Raw genomic sequence first — 16,300 nt, forward strand, 5'->3', positions numbered from 1 at the left:
ATACTCTACTCTATGATCATGCCGTCCTCGTCCTTTCTATTCGACTCGCCTGTCCCTCCGCAGCTTGACTTGGTCGGTGCTCCCTCTCCGCTTTTTCAAGTTCCCCCAACGCCCTCAGCATCGTCCGCCTTATATCGCTCCATCTCCGCATCGCAGCGCAAAAGATGCCGGCCCGAGCTCGAACATGGTCGGGTGAACGTGCGAAAGACCCCTCATCGCCCTCCGCCGATGGTAAATGACTTCTTCGCCGATATCGACGAGTCTTATGATCACGAGGACCATGACATCCACCGTCCCAGTCGGTATCGCGACTACCCTCGAACCCCGCTCGATGCCAGCTTTACAGACTCCGGCAAGGAACCTGATGATTTTCGTCGCAAGAGGTGTCGTCGTGAAGACCCTTCTTCGGTTATCGCAGCCTCGCCCTCCGGCTTAGACGAGAAGGCTATGGCATCACAAATGCCGACCGAGGCTAGGCCGATGCGATGGAGCCGCGCCGTCCTCAACGTCGTGGGAAGAGTCTGGGATTTCTGCTGGGCAGGACCATTCCGCGGATTCTACGCTGGTGGTGGCCGGGGCTATGCTCTTGATCCCCCGGACTCTGCGTTTGAACAGGCTGAGGATCCATCATACCCTCCGCGGCCTTCATCTTCATCGTCTCTTCCTCCGTCAGCCGAGAAAGTATCTGCTTCTGTGCCAGGCGAATATCCACGAGATGGTAGTGAAGATACCCTCCGCGGAAACTGGGTCATGGTTTCTCCAAGCGAAGGCGCGGCCAGACTGAGACATCACAGCCCTTCTGCTCGACCCCGTTCGCGGAGATGCCATGTTACTCGTGGTCGAGTAGTTCACCGTCGCACGCCATCAAAGAAATCACTCGTGCCACAGCCGGCATCAACGCACTCGGCCCCAGCGAAGCCACACGAGAGCCCAGTCTCTGTGGAAACACAGCGCTATCTCGCAAAGCAACGGCGCATGGAACGCGAAGAAGACGCCAGTCTACGCCGCTTAAACAAACAACTCCAAGCAATGATCCAGGAAGGCAAACAAGCGCTCGGCACGCGCATCGAAATCGACGAAGAAATGGACATGGACATAGACGACTATTGACATCGTCCCATACCCTCAACACTACAAACTATTATACCCACACTATCACTGTACCCTGTACCCTTCTGTTTTTTTTACTGTTTTTGTTCCGCTTTCCATAATCATACTCAGCCCTTAACGACAGCAACGAGACATGACACGACCATGACAATGACAATGACAACAAACTGTGCTTTACCGTATCCTTACTCCACGATAGCAATAACTAGCGATAGCAATGTTCCAACCGAACAAGAATGAAACCAGACATCAATATCATATCTTATCCATCAAGATCAAATCCTCCTCAATTTTCTTATGCTTTGCAGGCCTTCCCTCTTCCTTTACTTCGATCCACCGCCCCCAACAAGCGGCAACTTTGCCTGTCCCAGAAGTCCACTAATGCCGCCTACGTTGCTTAGGGCTTCGGGGAGTGATCCGCCGGAGAATTGACGGGGCATAGGTTTGTTCTGTTGGTTCTTTCTGGTTAGCATAAACTAGATCGAAGAGGGTAAGATAGGGTAGATAGGTAGATAGGGCAAGGAACGAACCATCTCAGGCAGAGGCGCAGCGAACCCCGTAGCAATGAAAAGAGGGACGAGAATGGAGAGTGAGAGCTTCATTTTGCTTGAGATTGTTTTGTAGGTAGGCTTTGAAGGAAGTAAGTGTGTAGCAATGGGTGCTTGGTATCGAGGTCTGGGTAGTCGTAGTGTTGTCGAAGATTCGTCGCAAAACTGACATTCAAGAGCTGGGTTTCTCGTGCTTATAGTTGTCTGCCAGCCCTGGGGTTTCGACTAGTGAAGGGAGGGATGAGGGGGCTGTAGCAGGTGGCACGGCCCTGCATTCTCCCTGGTGTCTTGAATTTGGTGTCGTGTTCTTCGCCTGCGCTGCATTCTTCGTGTGAGGGGTTTGGACTTGGGACCTCAGAGAAATCGCGCTTCTCATTTGCAGGGCAGGACGCGATATGGTACTAGCTTAGGGGTGCGGTCGAGGCTCATTGCCTTGCTTCGGTACCTACCGTACCTGCGTGACATCTTCGCCTCTGGTAGAAGCTGTAGATATACAGGCATGATTGTTTTCAATTTCAAGGGCCTCGATCCAATGACATCCAGCAAGGAAGTACGAAACAAGAAAAAGCAATTCACATTCCTTATTCAAACATGTTTCTTGTTTCTCAAACACAATTCTATATGCACATGCAACAAATCACTGGTTATCAAACGGCAAACCAGCCCCCTTCCGAATCGCACCATAAACACCCGCAATATCCCCCTTGACGCCCTTCTCCTCCTTGACAACCTTCAAGAAATCATCCGTAACCTTAACACTGGGCAAACTCATCCCCGAGCTCTCCGCCAAATTCGCAGCATGTCTCAGATCCTTCCTGGCAAGGTCAACCGCGAAAAGCGGCTCCTCGCGCTTAAAGTAATCGCCCGACGACATGCGCTCAGCGTACTTTGCGAAGGGGCCGGGGAACATACTGTTCACCCACTGGAGATAGGTAGCAACGCCAAGTCCTGACTTTTCAGCAGCGACGAGGCCCTCTGCGAGTGTCTCGACAGTGTTGAGAATGAATGTGTTTCCGAGGACTTTCATTAGCGAGGCGCGGCCGACGTCCTTTTCAGCTTCGGGGCCGAGATCAAGGACCGCCTTGGAGGTTACGCCTTCGAGGAAGGGTGAAATGCGCTTGATTGTCTCGGGTGAGCCGGCGGGGACAACGACCATTTGACCTGCGTCAGCCATATTGGGGGCGCCGAAGACAGGGCACGCGATGAAGGAGGCTCCTGCCGCGATGAGTGTGGAGTGCGTGCGGCGCGATGTATCGGGGTGGACGGTAGAGCAGTCGACGATGATTTTGTCCTTGAGACTGAGCGAGGAGTCAGAGGTGAGAGTTTCAATTATGAGTTCCAAAGCTGGGTCATTGCCGACGCAGATGAAGGTGATGGTTGCATCCTTGACGGCGGAAGTGAGAGAGGAGGTGGCTGTCGCGGAGTTGGACTTTTCGGCGTTGATTGAGTCTGCAAAGGAGGCTGTTTTTGAGGCGGTTCTGTTGTAGAGGATTAGAGGGGATGATTGGGGGCCTTTCAGGGCGATGTTTCGGCTCATTCCCTGGGCTTGTTAGCTGTTGCGGTCTTGATGGAGGGGTTTGGAGGGGCAGTGACGTACCCGGCCGATGTTACCCAGGCCGATCCAGGCTACTTTTTCTGATGCCATTGCTGCGTAGTGTGATTGAAGATTGTGTGGTTAGTAGAAGAGAAGACGGTGATCAAATAACTGTCAAGAGGTGATGCTACTTATATAGGGCGGTTTATATCTTAACCGATGCCGAGGACCTTCCGCGGACTTTCCGAACTGAGTCACCTTTGGCCTGCGGTACTTTACTCCACTCATCGAAGCTTGTTTCTACTTTGTGCTATACGCCCAAGATATTGGTCTCTGCACAATGGTTAGACCCACGCCCTTGCGGAAACTAGTCTATTTGTAGGCAGATATTGCCTTACTATGACCACCGATATCGTCCGAACCACTACATCGAGGGACTATACGAAAAGTTTTGCATCTGCTTAACAATCAATTGCTTAACAATCTCTCCGATCATTAATTCTTTGATATTCGGTGTCTAGAGGTTTCCAGTCTATGCTTCCATCAGTTCGATGAGCTTCTCGCACGCTACGACTCGGCCCTCTGAAGACAGCAGCTTCGACGCAATGACCCTAGCCTCTTGTCGCATCGTTGGTGACTGGTCACCGTTCAAGACACGAAGGAATGCTTTGCCTAGCTCCGGTGCATTGATTCCAGGTGCACTCTTCTTGCTCGCCCAGACTCCTATCTTCAAATATTCCACGCGCGATGCATAGTCGTATGTGTCGAACCAAACGGGAAGAACGATCTGCGGTACGCCAGCCCTAAGCAATATCGTTAGCAGGGGTCTCTCTTGGCCTTTGCTTTTGAGTAATATTACCTTGCAGCCTCATTGAACGCGTTCGCTTCTCCGTGATGAACCATACAACAAACGTGCCCGCTCTGGAGAATACAATAAGGTTCAGCAGGATGCCATTCCTCCAGCCGGACTCGTCCCTCAGTAACTTCATCCATGATACACTCCAAAGCCTCGGGGATCCAATCAAAAGCCCCCTTCTCACGATCAGGTCGAAGTTTCCAAAGAATCTGGAGATCCGGTCTAGCATCCAATAGCGTCCTCAGACCATCAACAAACTCCATCGCCTGCTCACTGTCAAAGCATATCTTTGACCCAAGGTTAACCAGCACAGTGGGCTTTTGAGCCAACCATTTCGCAAGCTCCGGACACTCATAAGTTATTGAGCCGCAGGGACGCAGAATCGGACCGCAGAGTGTGACATGATCGGGGACGTATAACGGGTAGTCGAATTCTTCGCGCGAAGCCAGTAGTATTGGGGCTGGGTTCTTTCTCATAGATGCCACTCTGGGATATGCCCCCTTTATACCTTCGGCACGGCGACGGGCGTTTATTGCCTTTAGGGCGGGCGATCTCGCCCGTGCAATTGTAGCAGACAGACCAAGGTATGCATTCGGCAGGACATGCTTCCAAGATAGAGGATAAGGATACCCCGAGCAAACGCTAAACAACTAAAGTCAATTCCTGCCCTCAGCAAAAAAAAAGCAGACACAGGAGAAAGAAAAGGTAATACGTACGCAGGAAACTTCCACAAACTCCCCAGTCTAGGCTGCATAACACAATCCCTAACTCCATTCGGACAGAGTATCACAAGCCTCCTCCCCCTCCCCCTCCCCCTCTCCGTAAACCTAGCAGCATCAACCCCCTGCGCCAACAACGGTTCCACAACAACGATATCCGGTTCCACAGCTTCAATAACCTCCACACACCGCTTAAAGCAAGCAATGTACTCATCCCCTTCCCACGGACAAGCCATTTCACTGAGAAGTTTGTAAGCACGTCTCGCATTGAAAAAGCCAACCCCATACATCCCGCAGTCCGTCTCTGGGTACGGGTACTTTGTCCGCACGGCATCGGACATTGTCCGTCCCGGAAGAATGTGGAATGTAGCCGTGCTTGCTTCGTCAATAGATGTAAATGCTGCAGTGGGGGTGGCCATGTACGTATTCACGGCTTGGGCGTTTAAAGCTTGTACATGGGATTCTAGTTCGTGGAAGGAGGCGATATGCACATTGTAGATCTGGCGGAAGAGGAGTTCGTACGAGACTGCTAGGACTGGGTTTGCTTGGTGTAGTTCGGCGTTTGTGAAGATGAGGATTGTTTTGCGTTTTGGTGAGGTTGTGGAGAAGGACATTTTGGTAGGCGGTTGGGATTGTAATGGTGGTGGGCGGGATAAGATGGGATGGATTGGGATGGGTGAGAACGGAGATGGACGGAGGAATAGAGGTAGAAGGGTACCGAGGAGACCAAAGGGAGAATGTAAGGATATAGGTGGAGCAAGAGATTGATTGTTTCTATTTGTATGCATAAGAATGTTTGTCAAGAGTTCACCTATTCTGTGAATAAACGAGCGAGTGTGCGACCATCAAGCTGACAAAAGCAAAGCAAGTCAAAGCAAGTCGTGTTTGCAATTTCTGCGATCCTTGACTGTAGTTCTGGCAAATCAAACAAAATTTAAGTAATAGAGATGTCTCCCTCCAAGATGCAGATCCTCAACGCAAGTACAAGATACTGGCGCAAGAGATTCAAGTGTATAGCTACTAACCTAATGGAAGTTCCAGGTTTGGTCCCCGATGGGCACAAACATGAACGGCGACATCTCACGCGGTACGAACAAAGTCCCAGAGCGAGAGAAGGAGCACTGCATTGATTCCTGCGCGTCAAGATGTACGGCTCTGGTCTGTTCGTCCTGGCTTGGAATACGGTATCTTTGGGATAGAAAAACAAGATCGAAGTTTTGTTTCAGGAGGGTCCCGGAAAGGCATAGATAAGTCTGTCCATAATCCGACACGGAAGATGAAAGGACCTATCGAGACAGAGATACCTGGCTGAAATTACCCTAAGGGCGAATCATATGACCACACTTCTCCATATAGCCCCGAACAGCAACCGTCCACTTATCATTGTGCTGATGCACACCCGCAACCCTCCCGCGCTTGGTGCAATGCTCCTTCAGGACCTCACCGCCATCAGCGACGTTGTTCCACGAGGGGAGTGTCTTGGGCTTGTCATCCTGTCGCAGGGAAGAAAGTATGTGTTAGCTTCTCCTTTTTGACTAACTTGAATCATATATCGGTCGAGCATCGAGCATCATGAACGCTGGTAGAAGGAGAGGGGAGGGATAGGGAGAGGGAGAGGGAGAGGACTCACAAGATTACACCACCAAATCGCATCACCTCTATGGCAAATGGCCGGCATGCATCTCATCTTCTCAAGATCAGGCCCCGGTCGCTGCCCAGGCCTCGGTTTTGGCTTCGTGCGCGCAAGTCTCCTCAGCACCTGAATTCCGTAGTTGACACCGGGGATGGTGGCACCGATTTTTCCTTTTTCCCAGCAGTTAACCTTATGGTTGTTACTCCTGTATACATCCTCTTCAGCGGCTTGCTCGTGGGCAATGATGTCCTTGAAGTCGGTGTCGTAGTTTGGGTTGATTTCTTTCAGTTGGGCGTAGACATCTTCCAGGGTGCCGTTTAGGATAATGGGTGCGGCGCCGGGGGTGGGCTCTGCTTCCCAGCTGGGCATCTCGTCCCAGTCGAACTCTTTGTCAGAGGTTAAGGCGTCGAGATCAGCGTCAAGTGAGGGGTCAATTTCTTCTCCATCGTCGTCTTCAGGAGATTCTGCATCTGCAGCTTCTCTTGCCAATTCCGAGCGACGCTCTTCGTCCCAGGTGATGGCGACGTCCTCGTTGCCAAATTTGTCTTTGACTTCGGTGAAGACGAGGCCGAGGTCTTCATTTTCGAGGTCGGGGGCCTATCAACACATCTGGTTAGGGTATATGAAATTTGGTAGACCGTTGGAGTATGTCTTACTTTTGGAGCAGCCGATGCCATCAAGGCAAAATATGCCACCAAGAGGGTGATGATGATTCGATGCATGGTGGAAGGGTTGAAGGATAGTCCTAGAGTATAACTTGGGAAGATTGTTGGTAATAAGTAGAGGAGTTGAGAGAAGGTAGTGGTTGTGGATTTGAGAGTCTGGATTTATCTTCGAGGGGATGCCGGTCTATATATCTTTCCTCTGGGTTCGACTTTCTATATAGTGGTTGGTATTATGAATCGGCCAACAAGAGTGAAATGGCATCCTTGATCCGTTGTTTTTGAGTGCATCACAAATCCTTCAACTGATAGCCATTGCAGAATAGTTGCTTGATAGTAGCTCTTTTGGTTAATGAGGGGATGGACCGTGTCGTTTGGGCCGCAAGGTGAGTTTGTCCTGCTTGTAGATGACATCGAGAAGGTCTAGCCCATGGCAGTGAAAACGACTGCTTTAGGATAGCTTTGCTGCTCACGAAGTGACTGTTCCACAGTCAGCAGCAAGCGAGTGGTACGGACGTGGAGTTCTAGACATGTCAGCCTTCGATACATGATAAGAGGTTGGATGAAAGTACCATCAATCGAAATCTCATAACTCGAGAATGATTCTTCGTCACGATGGACGAGAACAGGGAAGCTTGAATTTAGCCTGTTGACTTCACGGACACTAAATCTCAGAGCAACGTTCTTGCCTCGATCGACCCAGAGGAGTCCGGATTCTGGACCGTCAGAGCTGTTATGGTTATTTGAGTTCTGTGGACGATCCACTTGGCTTTTCAGCCAGTCTCGGAAGAGCCTTATCACGCTATCCTCGACGTTGACAGCGCTCAGAAGGACATCCGTTCCTGGAATGACCTTTACAACATTCACGACGACACAAAGCTGAGAGAAGTCTTCGAATCCTTCAATGCTGACCGGGCGCCGTACCGCGAGTGAATCGTCTATGGGTTTATTCGTGTCTTTCATAGTTAGCTTCATGAACTCAATGCCATTTGAATAGGTATCATACCTAGTTGTTCACTCGGCGCGGATGCCTCCTCCTCTGACTCTACTGGTCTAAATATAGAGTATACCGAGCCTAGCCTCCCCAGTTGTCCTGCTGTATCGACATTCTCGTAGAGGGATCCTTCGCCTTCATACTTGTCACTCAAGCCAGGTGTGCCGAGGTATTTGCAAAAGACGTGAGGTTCGGTCAGTTTCGACGTTGGGTGGAAACACTCTAAGATAAGTTTATAGTCTGTTAAGGACGCTGAAAGAAGTAGCCGGTAGTGTAGGAGGCGTAGGACTAGGGCATGGAACCGGTGGGAAACGGTGGCTAGGGCGAGGAGCTCATGGGTTGTGAACGGGGTGAGGATCTGTACAAACACCTGATCTGCCATCAGAAGTTGCTCTCCTAAGATAGGTTCGATCATACCTCGTTAGGCAGCGAGAAGAGATGCAGCTCCGGCGTTGAATCGACTGCCATGGTGGGATTGCGGGGTAGGTGTAGGAGCTTCACCTATGTCTGGAGGGGTAATCTGGAGATCTTCCATGTCCTTGAGTAGTAAGAAATCACATGAAATAGAAGCACCTGCATCAAGCATCCAGGGCAATCTGATGCTTAAGGCTTATCGAGCTGCTGATAAGGACAACTGCAAACGGAGATGACCGGCCGTTGGCAATAGTAACCCCTCTTGACGTCATATTATGCCTCAGGCATTACGGCCCGAGACCACGGGCTGCGCTTTCTTTCGGCTCCCCGTGCCTGACCCCAGCCCTGTCCAAGCAGAGAATGGCGAATGGGCATACAAAGTACATGGTGCCTGTCCGAAAGGTCCTGGAATATGGGGGTGTACCAACATGGCGGGGTAACAAATACTAGTTGACCGGAGTAAGTTGCCCTGGCAGGAGCATATCAACAAAAATGCACATGAACGTCTATAAGTCTCACAATCGATTGTCCCGAAGGAAATTACCCGGCTGGACGATGTAGTGAGACAGGGTCGCCTTCAGACAGGCTGTGCCCCTCCGCGTCCGGGAAAATTCATCCTTCGCTTCCCCGCGGCCTCCCCCTCCGCTCCACATCGCCGTTCAATGGCCCCTTCATAATAGATTCTTTTCCTTCCCTTTGTTTTCTGACATCTGTCTTCTTTTGTAAATTGAATACACAGTAGCGCAATTGACAATGGTTGAAAAGGTCCTCGACGACATATCCCACCGGAGATATAACCCTCTCACTGGCGCATACGTGCTGGTCTCTCCCCACCGTACCAAGCGCCCCTGGCAGTAAGTCATTCTTTATTTGAACTTCAGGACCATTCTGACAATGCGACAGAGGCGCCCAGGAGACACCGTCCAAGACTACTCTGCCCGATTACGATGCGACCTGCTACCTGTGCCCCGGTAACAAGCGCGCGGCGGGAGACTCCAACCCCAAGTACGAAAAGACCTTTGTCTTCGTAAATGACTACAGCGCAGTCAAGGAGGAGCAGGCGCCATACATCCCAGAGGCTGCAGATGGTGCGTCAATCCAGTTCAAGCACAGCACAAGCGATTGTTAACTCCCCCAGACACCGAATCCTTCTTTCTCCGCGCCGACCCCGTCACAGGCAAATGCTACGTGCTCACCTTCTCCGCCGCCCACAACCTCACTCTCGCCGACCTCTCCCCAGCCGAGATAGTCCCCGTCATCGACGCCTGGACAGACATCTACATCGCGCATCTCTCCCCCAGCAACCCCCTGTCCGCCGCCGCATCACAGATAACCATCTCCCCCGACTCCCCCGCGGCAACCCTCTCCAAGCCAAAGGAACAATACCGCTACATGCAGATCTTCGAAAACAAGGGCGCAGCAATGGGGTGTTCAAACCCTCATCCGCACGGCCAAATCTGGACAACCTCTTCCCTCCCCGAGGAACCCGCCGCCGAACTCGAGCAGATGCAAAAGTACCGACTGGAGCGGGGCGGGCGACACATGCTCGCCGACTACGCCGCGCTGGAGAGCAAGAAGCAGGAGCGCGTCGTCTTTGAAAACGACGCTTTCCTCGTCGTCTGCCCCTGGTGGGCTATCTGGCCGTTCGAGACTATGATCGTTAGCAAGACGCACAGGCGAGCTCTCGTTGATCTGAACGCCGACGAGAAGAAGCAGCTCGCTGAGGCTATTGCTGAGGTTACAAGACGGTACGATAACCTCTTTGAGACGCACTTCCCTTACAGTATGGGCATTCACCAGGCGCCGTTGGAGGGAACGGAAGAGGAGATTGAGGCGTCGTATTTGCATTTGCACTTCTACCCGCCTTTGCTGCGTAGTGCAACGGTCAGGAAGTTCCTTGTTGGGTATGTCGTCTTCCATGATTATTAAATTTTGTCTTGCGACTAACAGGCACAGGTATGAGTTGATGGCTGAGCCTCAGCGTGATATCACCCCCGAACAGGCTGCCGCGAGGTTACGCGGTTGTGGTGGTGAGCTGTACCGGAGGAAGCTGTAGTCTGTGACTTGGTTATAGGGTCCCGCATTCGGTAGATATGTAGTAGTATGTGATAGCGACAAGGACAATAGAAAAGCGTTGACGAAGAAAGACAACGGTCATGACCAAAACCACTGGTAGTTAGTACAACACAATCTACAAGATGACTCAACCGCAAGCGCAACCATACATAACGCCACGCAACCAGTCATAAGACAAGAGAGCAATAAGGAAAGCTGGAACAGAAAGAGGAAGAGGAAGCAAATGGATTCGTCAAGAGACACCCAGTCGGAGTCACATAATATTTCTTTTTTTCGATTTCTAAATATGAAACCCTATTTCATTTCCCATTGCCCACAGTATCATATTGTGCAATGCAGAGAACCCAGAGCCGAACAAGGAAATCGCAAAATTAGAAGACAAGGGCGGCACCCTTGGTCTTCTTGTCACCACTGCAAAGCAAAAACAGATAACGTTAGCCAGCCATCCAATACCAGTGTAGTGGAGGGGGAAAGTGGATGTAACGCACCCCAACTCGAAGTGCTTGCAACGCTTGAGAGCGAGCTGCTTCTTGGTCTTGCACTGGGTGCACTCGAGACGCAGGACGACCTTCTTGGTGGTCTTGGCCTTCTTGTGGAAGACGGGCTTGGTCTGACCACCGTAACCGCTCTGCTTTCTGTCGTAACGACGCTTACCCTGGGCGAACAGGGAGGCCTGATTTATGAAGCATATCAGTATTCGTTCGTGCGGTGCGTCAATTGTCGCGGAGAGTGGCGTTATTCACCTTTCCAGCCTTGTACTGGGTGACCTTGTGCTGGGTGTGCTTGTGGCACTCCTTGCCCTTGCAGTACGTCTTGCGGGTCTTGGGAACGTTGACCTGATGGGAATCACTCGTCAGTTCTAGTGCTTGGGTTTATTGATGATGTGCAGATGCAGCTGTGACGCTTTTTCATGTCCCTAGGTCCTCGAAGAAATGTCGATTCGAGTCGATCTCAAGTGATCGGATCAGTGCGGTGTTCTCGGTGACTTCGTTGTTAACTTTGTGGTCGGGCTATCGGTCTCCGATCGCATGCCGTCAAATTCTTTGGTATCGCGAGATAATTCATCTTTGGTCGCTTCCTCAAATTGCTCGCCTCAAGTCGCGACACACATTACTCCGCACACACCCCCGATGTGTTCATTCTCAAAAGACGTCGATAACATGTCATGGTTAATATCGCCAAGCTCGATCGTGGTCCATCTGTCTCGTCGCCGTAGGTACTCGGTAGGAAGGTAGGTGAATCATCGTCTCGAGATCGCTCCGCACACTGATAATATCGAATCGAATTTCTCCAAAAATCCCAGGGACACACTGCGCACGTAAAACAGATGGGTATATCTCGTTCTTACCATTTTGACTGATTTCGCCGGCTCGCGGGTTGCTGGTCGTTAGTTGTCTCTTGTCGGGGAGATCAAGTCGGGTCAGGCTCGGTTGTGGGATTTCGTTTCGCTTAGACCGGCCCTATGCGTGTGGATGGGCTAGGCTGTTTTGGGAAGTGCCAAGACTTATAACTCTGGTGTCTATTTTATTTGTGCCTTGGATCTCAGGCAACGAGCTGCAACAAAATGCTCTGGCTGTTAGGCTTCTTGAGGTCTACTCTACGGCCTAGTCTAAGATGTTGTCTGTCTGTCTAAAGTAGAGCATGAAACATCACTCAGCACTTTTCAAATCCCCAAAGCCCTCCCAACAAGAACCTTCTCACCACCACCATACCAAGATGTTCCCTTATTAAACTCCAGTCCTTGATCTAGCCCAATTATCCATCCGTTCTTCGCAGTCTCACTCTCACTCTCATTGCCCTTGTTAACGGGACTATCAACCCAATCATTCTTCCTCAACCCCTCATTAATGACCCCTATACAATGCACAAACTTCGCGACCCGCTCCCTGTCAAGCTCACCATCGCGCCGCCAGAATTCATCAGGCTCCACGAATCGCGCGATGGTAATGTGTGCTGAGGGGACGACGTAGCGTGCTGCTAGAGCTACTCCGGACTCTAATACTGTAGACGCTAGGCCCCGGCGGAGGTGGTGGTAGGTATAATTCTCCCTGTCACTGTGCTGGATGGCGCTTGTACTACCGGCAGTTGCAGTGCCAGTAGGAGCCTCGTCTTGCTCGGCAGTAGGTCCATGAGTAATATCCTCTGGCCCGCTAGCAACCGGCAAGAAACTTAATGCTATGGCCGAATCATCAAAGCTAACGATCGGATTGATGAGGCGAACGCAACGCTTTTCATCGGGGATATAGTTGACGAGCTTTTCGGCGGTCCCATCTTCCACAAGCCGCGAAACAAGAGCATCAATTTCTTCCTTCGTACGAGAGCTAGCTACTTCTAGCGTCGTCACATGGAGACTCTCAGGGGATGGTATCCAGAGTGCTAGACATCGCATGTTAGCAAGATATTACGATATATGTCGTTAAGGAGCAATGACACCGAAAGCCCCCGGAAAGGCAAAGAACTCACACCTTGCATCATTCAAAATCGCCAACTGGGTCCTCGCAACAAGTTCTCTGATATACTCAGGTGGCCGGGCATAAACGTTAAGATTGTTTCTGTGGTCCGCGAAGACATCGCTTTCGTTTCCCGCCTTTCCATCTCTTACAGCCTCTTTGGCTTCGATCAGCTTGCCGAGGATCTCGTCGTAGCGCCACCCCGGAAAGTCCTTGTCTAGAAGTTTCTCCTTGAACTGGGCGTTTCGGTTTGTTCGGTGGGTTTCGTAGATTGTTTGGATTTTTGTCTGGAGGTGTTAGTAGGCACGCATGTAACTGGGAATAGGGACTTACGGGGTCATTTTCGCAGTCGAGAAGAAGTTTATTGAATGGGTTTGAATCTGGTTGAGAGTTGTCTGGAGTCGGGGTTGTCATGGCTGTCTTGGTCTATGTGAAGACTTCTATGAAAGGTGGTTGTTCACAGTCCCGGATGCACTATTTATATGGGCGGAATTGCGGGATGGATGACGGGGCGGCTGCAAGTATATATTCCTTCTGCAGGAGTCGTGACACAGGGCAGAAAGCGCATCGTCAACTCCAGTAGCGGTTCCAAAGAGCGTATAAACTTTTACCTATCCTCTACGATACTTCTTGTATTATAAACAGATTAATATTCAAGTGTTGTCTCTCATGGAAGCCTATACAAGGCTCAGTGAACGAGCGATTGCTGAGCCCCACCAAACCCCGCTACGGCCAGCCTTCCGTCATCCTCTCTCTTTCATCTCCATCTCGACACCAACAAAGAAACTTCTTCCCCTCACTGTCACCTCTCTTGTTTCCAGACACGTCTCGCTTTACTTCTCAACCATAAAAGTGCTTTTGAGCGACCACTTTCGAAAATGTTGATCAAGTGAGTACCCGGCTACTATCGCAACATCCATATGCAGCCGCTAACGGGAGATCTCCAACGCCCAGGGTCCGTACACTTACCGGCAAGGAGATCGAGCTGGACATCGAGGCCGACTACAAGGTACTACGACACCATACCGCTATTATAGGAAGTCCCTGGTCAACGCGGATTCTGATCGGTCGATAATAGGTGTCTCGGATAAAGGAGCGTGTTGAGGAGAAGGAGGGTATTCCGCCCGTTCAGCAACGGTTGATCTTTGGTGGAAAGCAAATGTATGTGGCTTGTCGCTAGAGCTCTGTTTACTATACTTACCTCTTCGCGATGGCAGGGCCGATGACAAGACCGCCCAAGACTACAACCTCGAAGGTGGTGCGACACTGCATCTCGTCCTTGCCCTCCGAGGCGGCTGCGACGCCCTATAGACAGACGGCTTTCACGATGGATATTTAAATGACTTACCTCCCTGGAATTGCGTGCACAACAATACCTATTCCCTGTCGCCGCGTTGATAAGTTGGAACATTGGAGCTGGGCCGCCTGATGAGCTTGAGACAGGATCCAGGTGCCGGGAGGGAGGTCAACACGAAGATGAGCGTGATCTGCGCATCCCAGTGTGCTGACAGTGGAGGAGCGACCCTTATGTGCGCGAAATCTTCAATAAGGACCAACACCTTATTGCGGTGCCCTCTGCGGGCGCACTCACCTCATGTGTCACGAAACCAGATAATAAACCTTGCATCACATTCCATGATCAGCACTGAGTAGGCAGCCCGCGCCAATGCTCGAAATCGATGGTAGAACGGACCTTGTGAGTGTAGCGGAGCGTGAACTAGGACGATAATGTATGATTGAAGTAAAGGCGGCAGCGGCCGCGTCGTTCGGGATTTTTTAATCCTCAGCGCCAGCGCCATGTCTTGTCCAGATTCCATAGGTAAATAATGCCAAAACCGCCGGTTCTCCAAGAAATGTAAATACAAAATTCTAGTCAAAGCTGTATATAGGACCAACGCCAATCGCTAAAAAAACGAGTAGACAAAACGCCAAATACATGTAGGATCGTGAGGATAAAGAAGTACTCAATTCACCCTCTTCTTTTTCGGAGGCATGAAGGGATTAGCAGCAGGCCTTTTCCGTATTATTGGACGTGGTGATTCGGCATCTGAGTTAGTCCGAGACTGAGAGTCCGATGAAGTATGTAGGGCGCCGGGTGAAGGTCTGGCTGAGGCGGATCCCCCCGGAGACGATGCTTGTGGCGTGCTGCCAGATTTCGAAGAGTCCCAGGAACGTCCCTGGGCAATGGCACGTAGTCGCGCCTCCCTGTCCTCTAATGTGGGGTTGAGGGGGCGACTTGGGTTTCGGTTATTGGAAGCACTCTGCAAGCTCGAGCGCCCGGGTGCTCGTAGCGTTGGCCCTCTGGCCACGGCAGGTTCAGAGCCCCGGCGATGCTCTTCAATCAAAGAGCGCGGAGCTTGTCTTACCTGAGTTGCTCTGCTATTGAGATGTTGTGTGGGGACGGCCAGGGCATTATTTCTCTTCTTCGTAGCGAATATGTTGTCTTTCTTCGGTGCTCGCGAACGAGGCAGCGACGGCCGCTCGAAATTCCAGATTGGAGACCCTTTAGGATCTGAAGAGGAGCCTCCGGATTTTGACGAAAAGACAGGACTAATGCCGCCCATTTTTCGGTCGTAAGAAGCATAACGCTGCTTTGTGGTCGGCCGGTCTCGTGGGAGGCGGGTGATTCGTCGGTCAGGGACGAAGACAGTACTGTGCTTGGCGCGCTCTGAGCTTATGCCATCCAGAGCCATCTTCAGCTTCTCCGCATCTTCGTCGACTGCTCTTTGGATTTCATCTCTTAGGGCGCAGTATACGTCGTACCAGCAGTCCGGCTGCTCGGGTAACTCATATTCGTCCCACTTGGGTATATCTCGTTTGATGAATTCGAGCCATAGCTCAGCATCGTGTTGCATGAGATGTGGGGATTGTTGCTCGAGGGACCTCTAGATGCGCGAATTAGGGATGAATCCGAGGTATAGATGGGAGTCGGCGACTGACCAGTTTTTCTGGGCTCTCGATTTTGAGGAGGAAAGGACGGGCAAGCACGTAAGGGATGTTACCGATATCATTGAGATCTAAAGAGAAAGTGAAGTTAGTATGGGGAGGGAAGAATGAGAGCTTCGGAAAGCGCCAACTTACACTTCACGTTCCGAATCGCAGTCGCTGTGCATAGCTGGCGTAAGGTTGGAACAGGCATGGTCGAAAGCTTGAATAATAACCAAGAAATGACCAAGAAGAGAGCGTAAGCAAGTCAGAATATATCATACTAGCAGAAGAGCATGCAATAATCGCCCGAGATCCGACAACTGAAAGTAGGACGATTTGAGACTGCGGTTCGATCGTTTATAAGGCCAGCGGCGGT

At 51.1% G+C, this 16,300-nt stretch overlaps 10 protein-coding genes across 10 annotated transcripts; 3 read left to right on the forward strand and 7 right to left on the reverse strand.

The window, feature by feature from the left end:
- Nucleotides 1-18: 18 nt before the first annotated feature.
- Nucleotides 19-1,110, forward strand: BDV14DRAFT_196907 (uncharacterized protein; the record flags this gene model as incomplete). The annotated part of the gene is made up of 1 exon (XM_073772544.1): nucleotides 19-1,110. The coding sequence occupies one exon, from the start codon at nucleotides 19-21 to the stop codon at nucleotides 1,108-1,110; it is 1,092 nt and encodes a 363-aa protein (XP_073631570.1).
- Nucleotides 1,111-1,433: 323 nt separating this feature from the next.
- Nucleotides 1,434-1,712, reverse strand: BDV14DRAFT_196908 (uncharacterized protein; the record flags this gene model as incomplete). Its single annotated transcript, XM_073772545.1, has 2 exons — nucleotides 1,434-1,568; nucleotides 1,641-1,712. The coding sequence occupies 2 exons, from the start codon at nucleotides 1,710-1,712 to the stop codon at nucleotides 1,434-1,436; spliced, it is 207 nt and encodes a 68-aa protein (XP_073631571.1).
- A 583-nt stretch (nucleotides 1,713-2,295) lies between these two features.
- Nucleotides 2,296-5,381, reverse strand: BDV14DRAFT_187709 (uncharacterized protein; the record flags this gene model as incomplete). Its single annotated transcript, XM_073770982.1, has 6 exons — nucleotides 2,296-3,198; nucleotides 3,256-3,305; nucleotides 3,615-3,616; nucleotides 3,759-3,995; nucleotides 4,052-4,690; nucleotides 4,765-5,381. The coding sequence occupies 6 exons, from the start codon at nucleotides 5,379-5,381 to the stop codon at nucleotides 2,296-2,298; spliced, it is 2,448 nt and encodes an 815-aa protein (XP_073631572.1).
- A 184-nt stretch (nucleotides 5,382-5,565) lies between these two features.
- On the reverse strand, nucleotides 5,566-7,303 carry BDV14DRAFT_144709 (uncharacterized protein). Its single transcript, XM_073766415.1, has 3 exons — nucleotides 7,057-7,303; nucleotides 6,398-6,997; nucleotides 5,566-6,260 (listed from the first exon to the last, which is right to left on the reverse strand). The coding sequence occupies exons 1-3, from the start codon at nucleotides 7,120-7,122 to the stop codon at nucleotides 6,087-6,089; spliced, it is 840 nt and encodes a 279-aa protein (XP_073631573.1). The 5' UTR covers nucleotides 7,123-7,303; the 3' UTR covers nucleotides 5,566-6,086.
- On the reverse strand, nucleotides 7,012-8,733 carry BDV14DRAFT_167419 (F-box protein). Its single transcript, XM_073767674.1, has 4 exons — nucleotides 8,474-8,733; nucleotides 8,069-8,426; nucleotides 7,635-8,018; nucleotides 7,012-7,586 (listed from the first exon to the last, which is right to left on the reverse strand). Exons 1-4 carry the CDS (start codon nucleotides 8,522-8,524, stop codon nucleotides 7,486-7,488), a joined length of 894 nt encoding a protein of 297 aa, XP_073631574.1. The 5' UTR covers nucleotides 8,525-8,733; the 3' UTR covers nucleotides 7,012-7,485.
- A 319-nt stretch (nucleotides 8,734-9,052) lies between these two features.
- On the forward strand, nucleotides 9,053-10,648 carry BDV14DRAFT_144755 (UDP-glucose:hexose-1-phosphate uridylyltransferase). Its single transcript, XM_073766417.1, has 4 exons — nucleotides 9,053-9,324; nucleotides 9,374-9,558; nucleotides 9,609-10,374; nucleotides 10,427-10,648. Exons 1-4 carry the CDS (start codon nucleotides 9,224-9,226, stop codon nucleotides 10,524-10,526), a joined length of 1,152 nt encoding a protein of 383 aa, XP_073631575.1. The 5' UTR covers nucleotides 9,053-9,223; the 3' UTR covers nucleotides 10,527-10,648.
- BDV14DRAFT_167428 (60S ribosomal protein eL42) lies at nucleotides 10,357-11,968 on the reverse strand. The gene is made up of 4 exons (XM_073767675.1): nucleotides 11,895-11,968; nucleotides 11,290-11,382; nucleotides 11,035-11,219; nucleotides 10,357-10,957 (listed from the first exon to the last, which is right to left on the reverse strand). Exons 1-4 carry the CDS (start codon nucleotides 11,895-11,897, stop codon nucleotides 10,918-10,920), a joined length of 321 nt encoding a protein of 106 aa, XP_073631576.1. The 5' UTR covers nucleotides 11,898-11,968; the 3' UTR covers nucleotides 10,357-10,917.
- A 135-nt stretch (nucleotides 11,969-12,103) lies between these two features.
- Nucleotides 12,104-13,493, reverse strand: BDV14DRAFT_144726 (uncharacterized protein). The gene is made up of 3 exons (XM_073766416.1): nucleotides 13,330-13,493; nucleotides 13,010-13,283; nucleotides 12,104-12,922 (listed from the first exon to the last, which is right to left on the reverse strand). The coding sequence occupies exons 1-3, from the start codon at nucleotides 13,408-13,410 to the stop codon at nucleotides 12,210-12,212; spliced, it is 1,068 nt and encodes a 355-aa protein (XP_073631577.1). The 5' UTR covers nucleotides 13,411-13,493; the 3' UTR covers nucleotides 12,104-12,209.
- A 381-nt stretch (nucleotides 13,494-13,874) lies between these two features.
- BDV14DRAFT_196915 (NEDD8 family protein RUB1) lies at nucleotides 13,875-14,307 on the forward strand (the record flags this gene model as incomplete). The annotated part of the gene is made up of 4 exons (XM_073772546.1): nucleotides 13,875-13,885; nucleotides 13,951-14,005; nucleotides 14,075-14,157; nucleotides 14,214-14,307. The coding sequence occupies 4 exons, from the start codon at nucleotides 13,875-13,877 to the stop codon at nucleotides 14,305-14,307; spliced, it is 243 nt and encodes an 80-aa protein (XP_073631578.1).
- A 376-nt stretch (nucleotides 14,308-14,683) lies between these two features.
- On the reverse strand, nucleotides 14,684-16,257 carry BDV14DRAFT_144790 (elongin A domain-containing protein). Its single transcript, XM_073766418.1, has 3 exons — nucleotides 16,078-16,257; nucleotides 15,937-16,013; nucleotides 14,684-15,881 (listed from the first exon to the last, which is right to left on the reverse strand). The coding sequence occupies exons 1-3, from the start codon at nucleotides 16,133-16,135 to the stop codon at nucleotides 14,961-14,963; spliced, it is 1,056 nt and encodes a 351-aa protein (XP_073631579.1). The 5' UTR covers nucleotides 16,136-16,257; the 3' UTR covers nucleotides 14,684-14,960.
- Between the last annotated feature and the right edge of the window lie 43 nt (nucleotides 16,258-16,300).

This window comes from Aspergillus stella-maris, assembly GCF_047715825.1.
Source record: "Aspergillus stella-maris strain CBS 113639 unplaced genomic scaffold BDV14scaffold_8, whole genome shotgun sequence".
Taxonomy (NCBI): domain Eukaryota; kingdom Fungi; phylum Ascomycota; class Eurotiomycetes; order Eurotiales; family Aspergillaceae; genus Aspergillus; species Aspergillus stella-maris.

Bases quoted from the DNA above. Each gene is read 5' to 3' on its own strand.
- BDV14DRAFT_144709 (XM_073766415.1), bottom strand. From the start codon at position 7,122: ATGCATCGAATCATCATCACCCTCTTGGTGGCATATTTTGCCTTGATG. The intron at 6,998-7,056 runs GTAAGACATACT...ATGTGTTGATAG, and splicing joins TGGCATCGGCTGCTCCAAAA to GCCCCCGACCTCGAAAATGA. The intron at 6,261-6,397 runs GTGAGTCCTCTC...TCCCTGCGACAG, and splicing joins CGATTTGGTGGTGTAATCTT to GATGACAAGCCCAAGACACT.
- BDV14DRAFT_167419 (XM_073767674.1), bottom strand. From the start codon at position 8,524: ATGGCAGTCGATTCAACGCCGGAGCTGCATCTCTTCTCGCTGCCTAAC. The intron at 8,427-8,473 runs GTATGATCGAAC...ATGGCAGATCAG, and splicing joins TCTTCTCGCTGCCTAACGAG to GTGTTTGTACAGATCCTCAC. The intron at 7,587-7,634 runs GTACTTTCATCC...TGACATGTCTAG, and splicing joins TTATGAGATTTCGATTGATG to AACTCCACGTCCGTACCACT.
- BDV14DRAFT_144755 (XM_073766417.1), top strand. From the start codon at position 9,224: ATGGTTGAAAAGGTCCTCGACGACATATCCCACCGGAGATATAACCCT. The intron at 9,559-9,608 runs GTGCGTCAATCC...TAACTCCCCCAG, and splicing joins CATCCCAGAGGCTGCAGATG to ACACCGAATCCTTCTTTCTC. The intron at 10,375-10,426 runs GTATGTCGTCTT...TAACAGGCACAG, and splicing joins GTCAGGAAGTTCCTTGTTGG to GTATGAGTTGATGGCTGAGC.
- BDV14DRAFT_167428 (XM_073767675.1), bottom strand. The intron at 11,220-11,289 runs GTGAATAACGCC...TTCATAAATCAG, and splicing joins CCCAGTACAAGGCTGGAAAG to GCCTCCCTGTTCGCCCAGGG. The intron at 10,958-11,034 runs GTGCGTTACATC...TTTGCTTTGCAG, and splicing joins TGCAAGCACTTCGAGTTGGG to TGGTGACAAGAAGACCAAGG.
- BDV14DRAFT_144726 (XM_073766416.1), bottom strand. From the start codon at position 13,410: ATGACAACCCCGACTCCAGACAACTCTCAACCAGATTCAAACCCATTC. The intron at 13,284-13,329 runs GTAAGTCCCTAT...TAACACCTCCAG, and splicing joins TCGACTGCGAAAATGACCCC to ACAAAAATCCAAACAATCTA. The intron at 12,923-13,009 runs GTGAGTTCTTTG...TGCGATGTCTAG, and splicing joins GATTTTGAATGATGCAAGGT to CACTCTGGATACCATCCCCT.
- BDV14DRAFT_144790 (XM_073766418.1), bottom strand. From the start codon at position 16,135: ATGCCTGTTCCAACCTTACGCCAGCTATGCACAGCGACTGCGATTCGG. The intron at 16,014-16,077 runs GTAAGTTGGCGC...CTTTCTCTTTAG, and splicing joins TGCGATTCGGAACGTGAAGT to ATCTCAATGATATCGGTAAC. The intron at 15,882-15,936 runs GTCAGTCGCCGA...TCGCGCATCTAG, and splicing joins TCGAGAGCCCAGAAAAACTG to AGGTCCCTCGAGCAACAATC.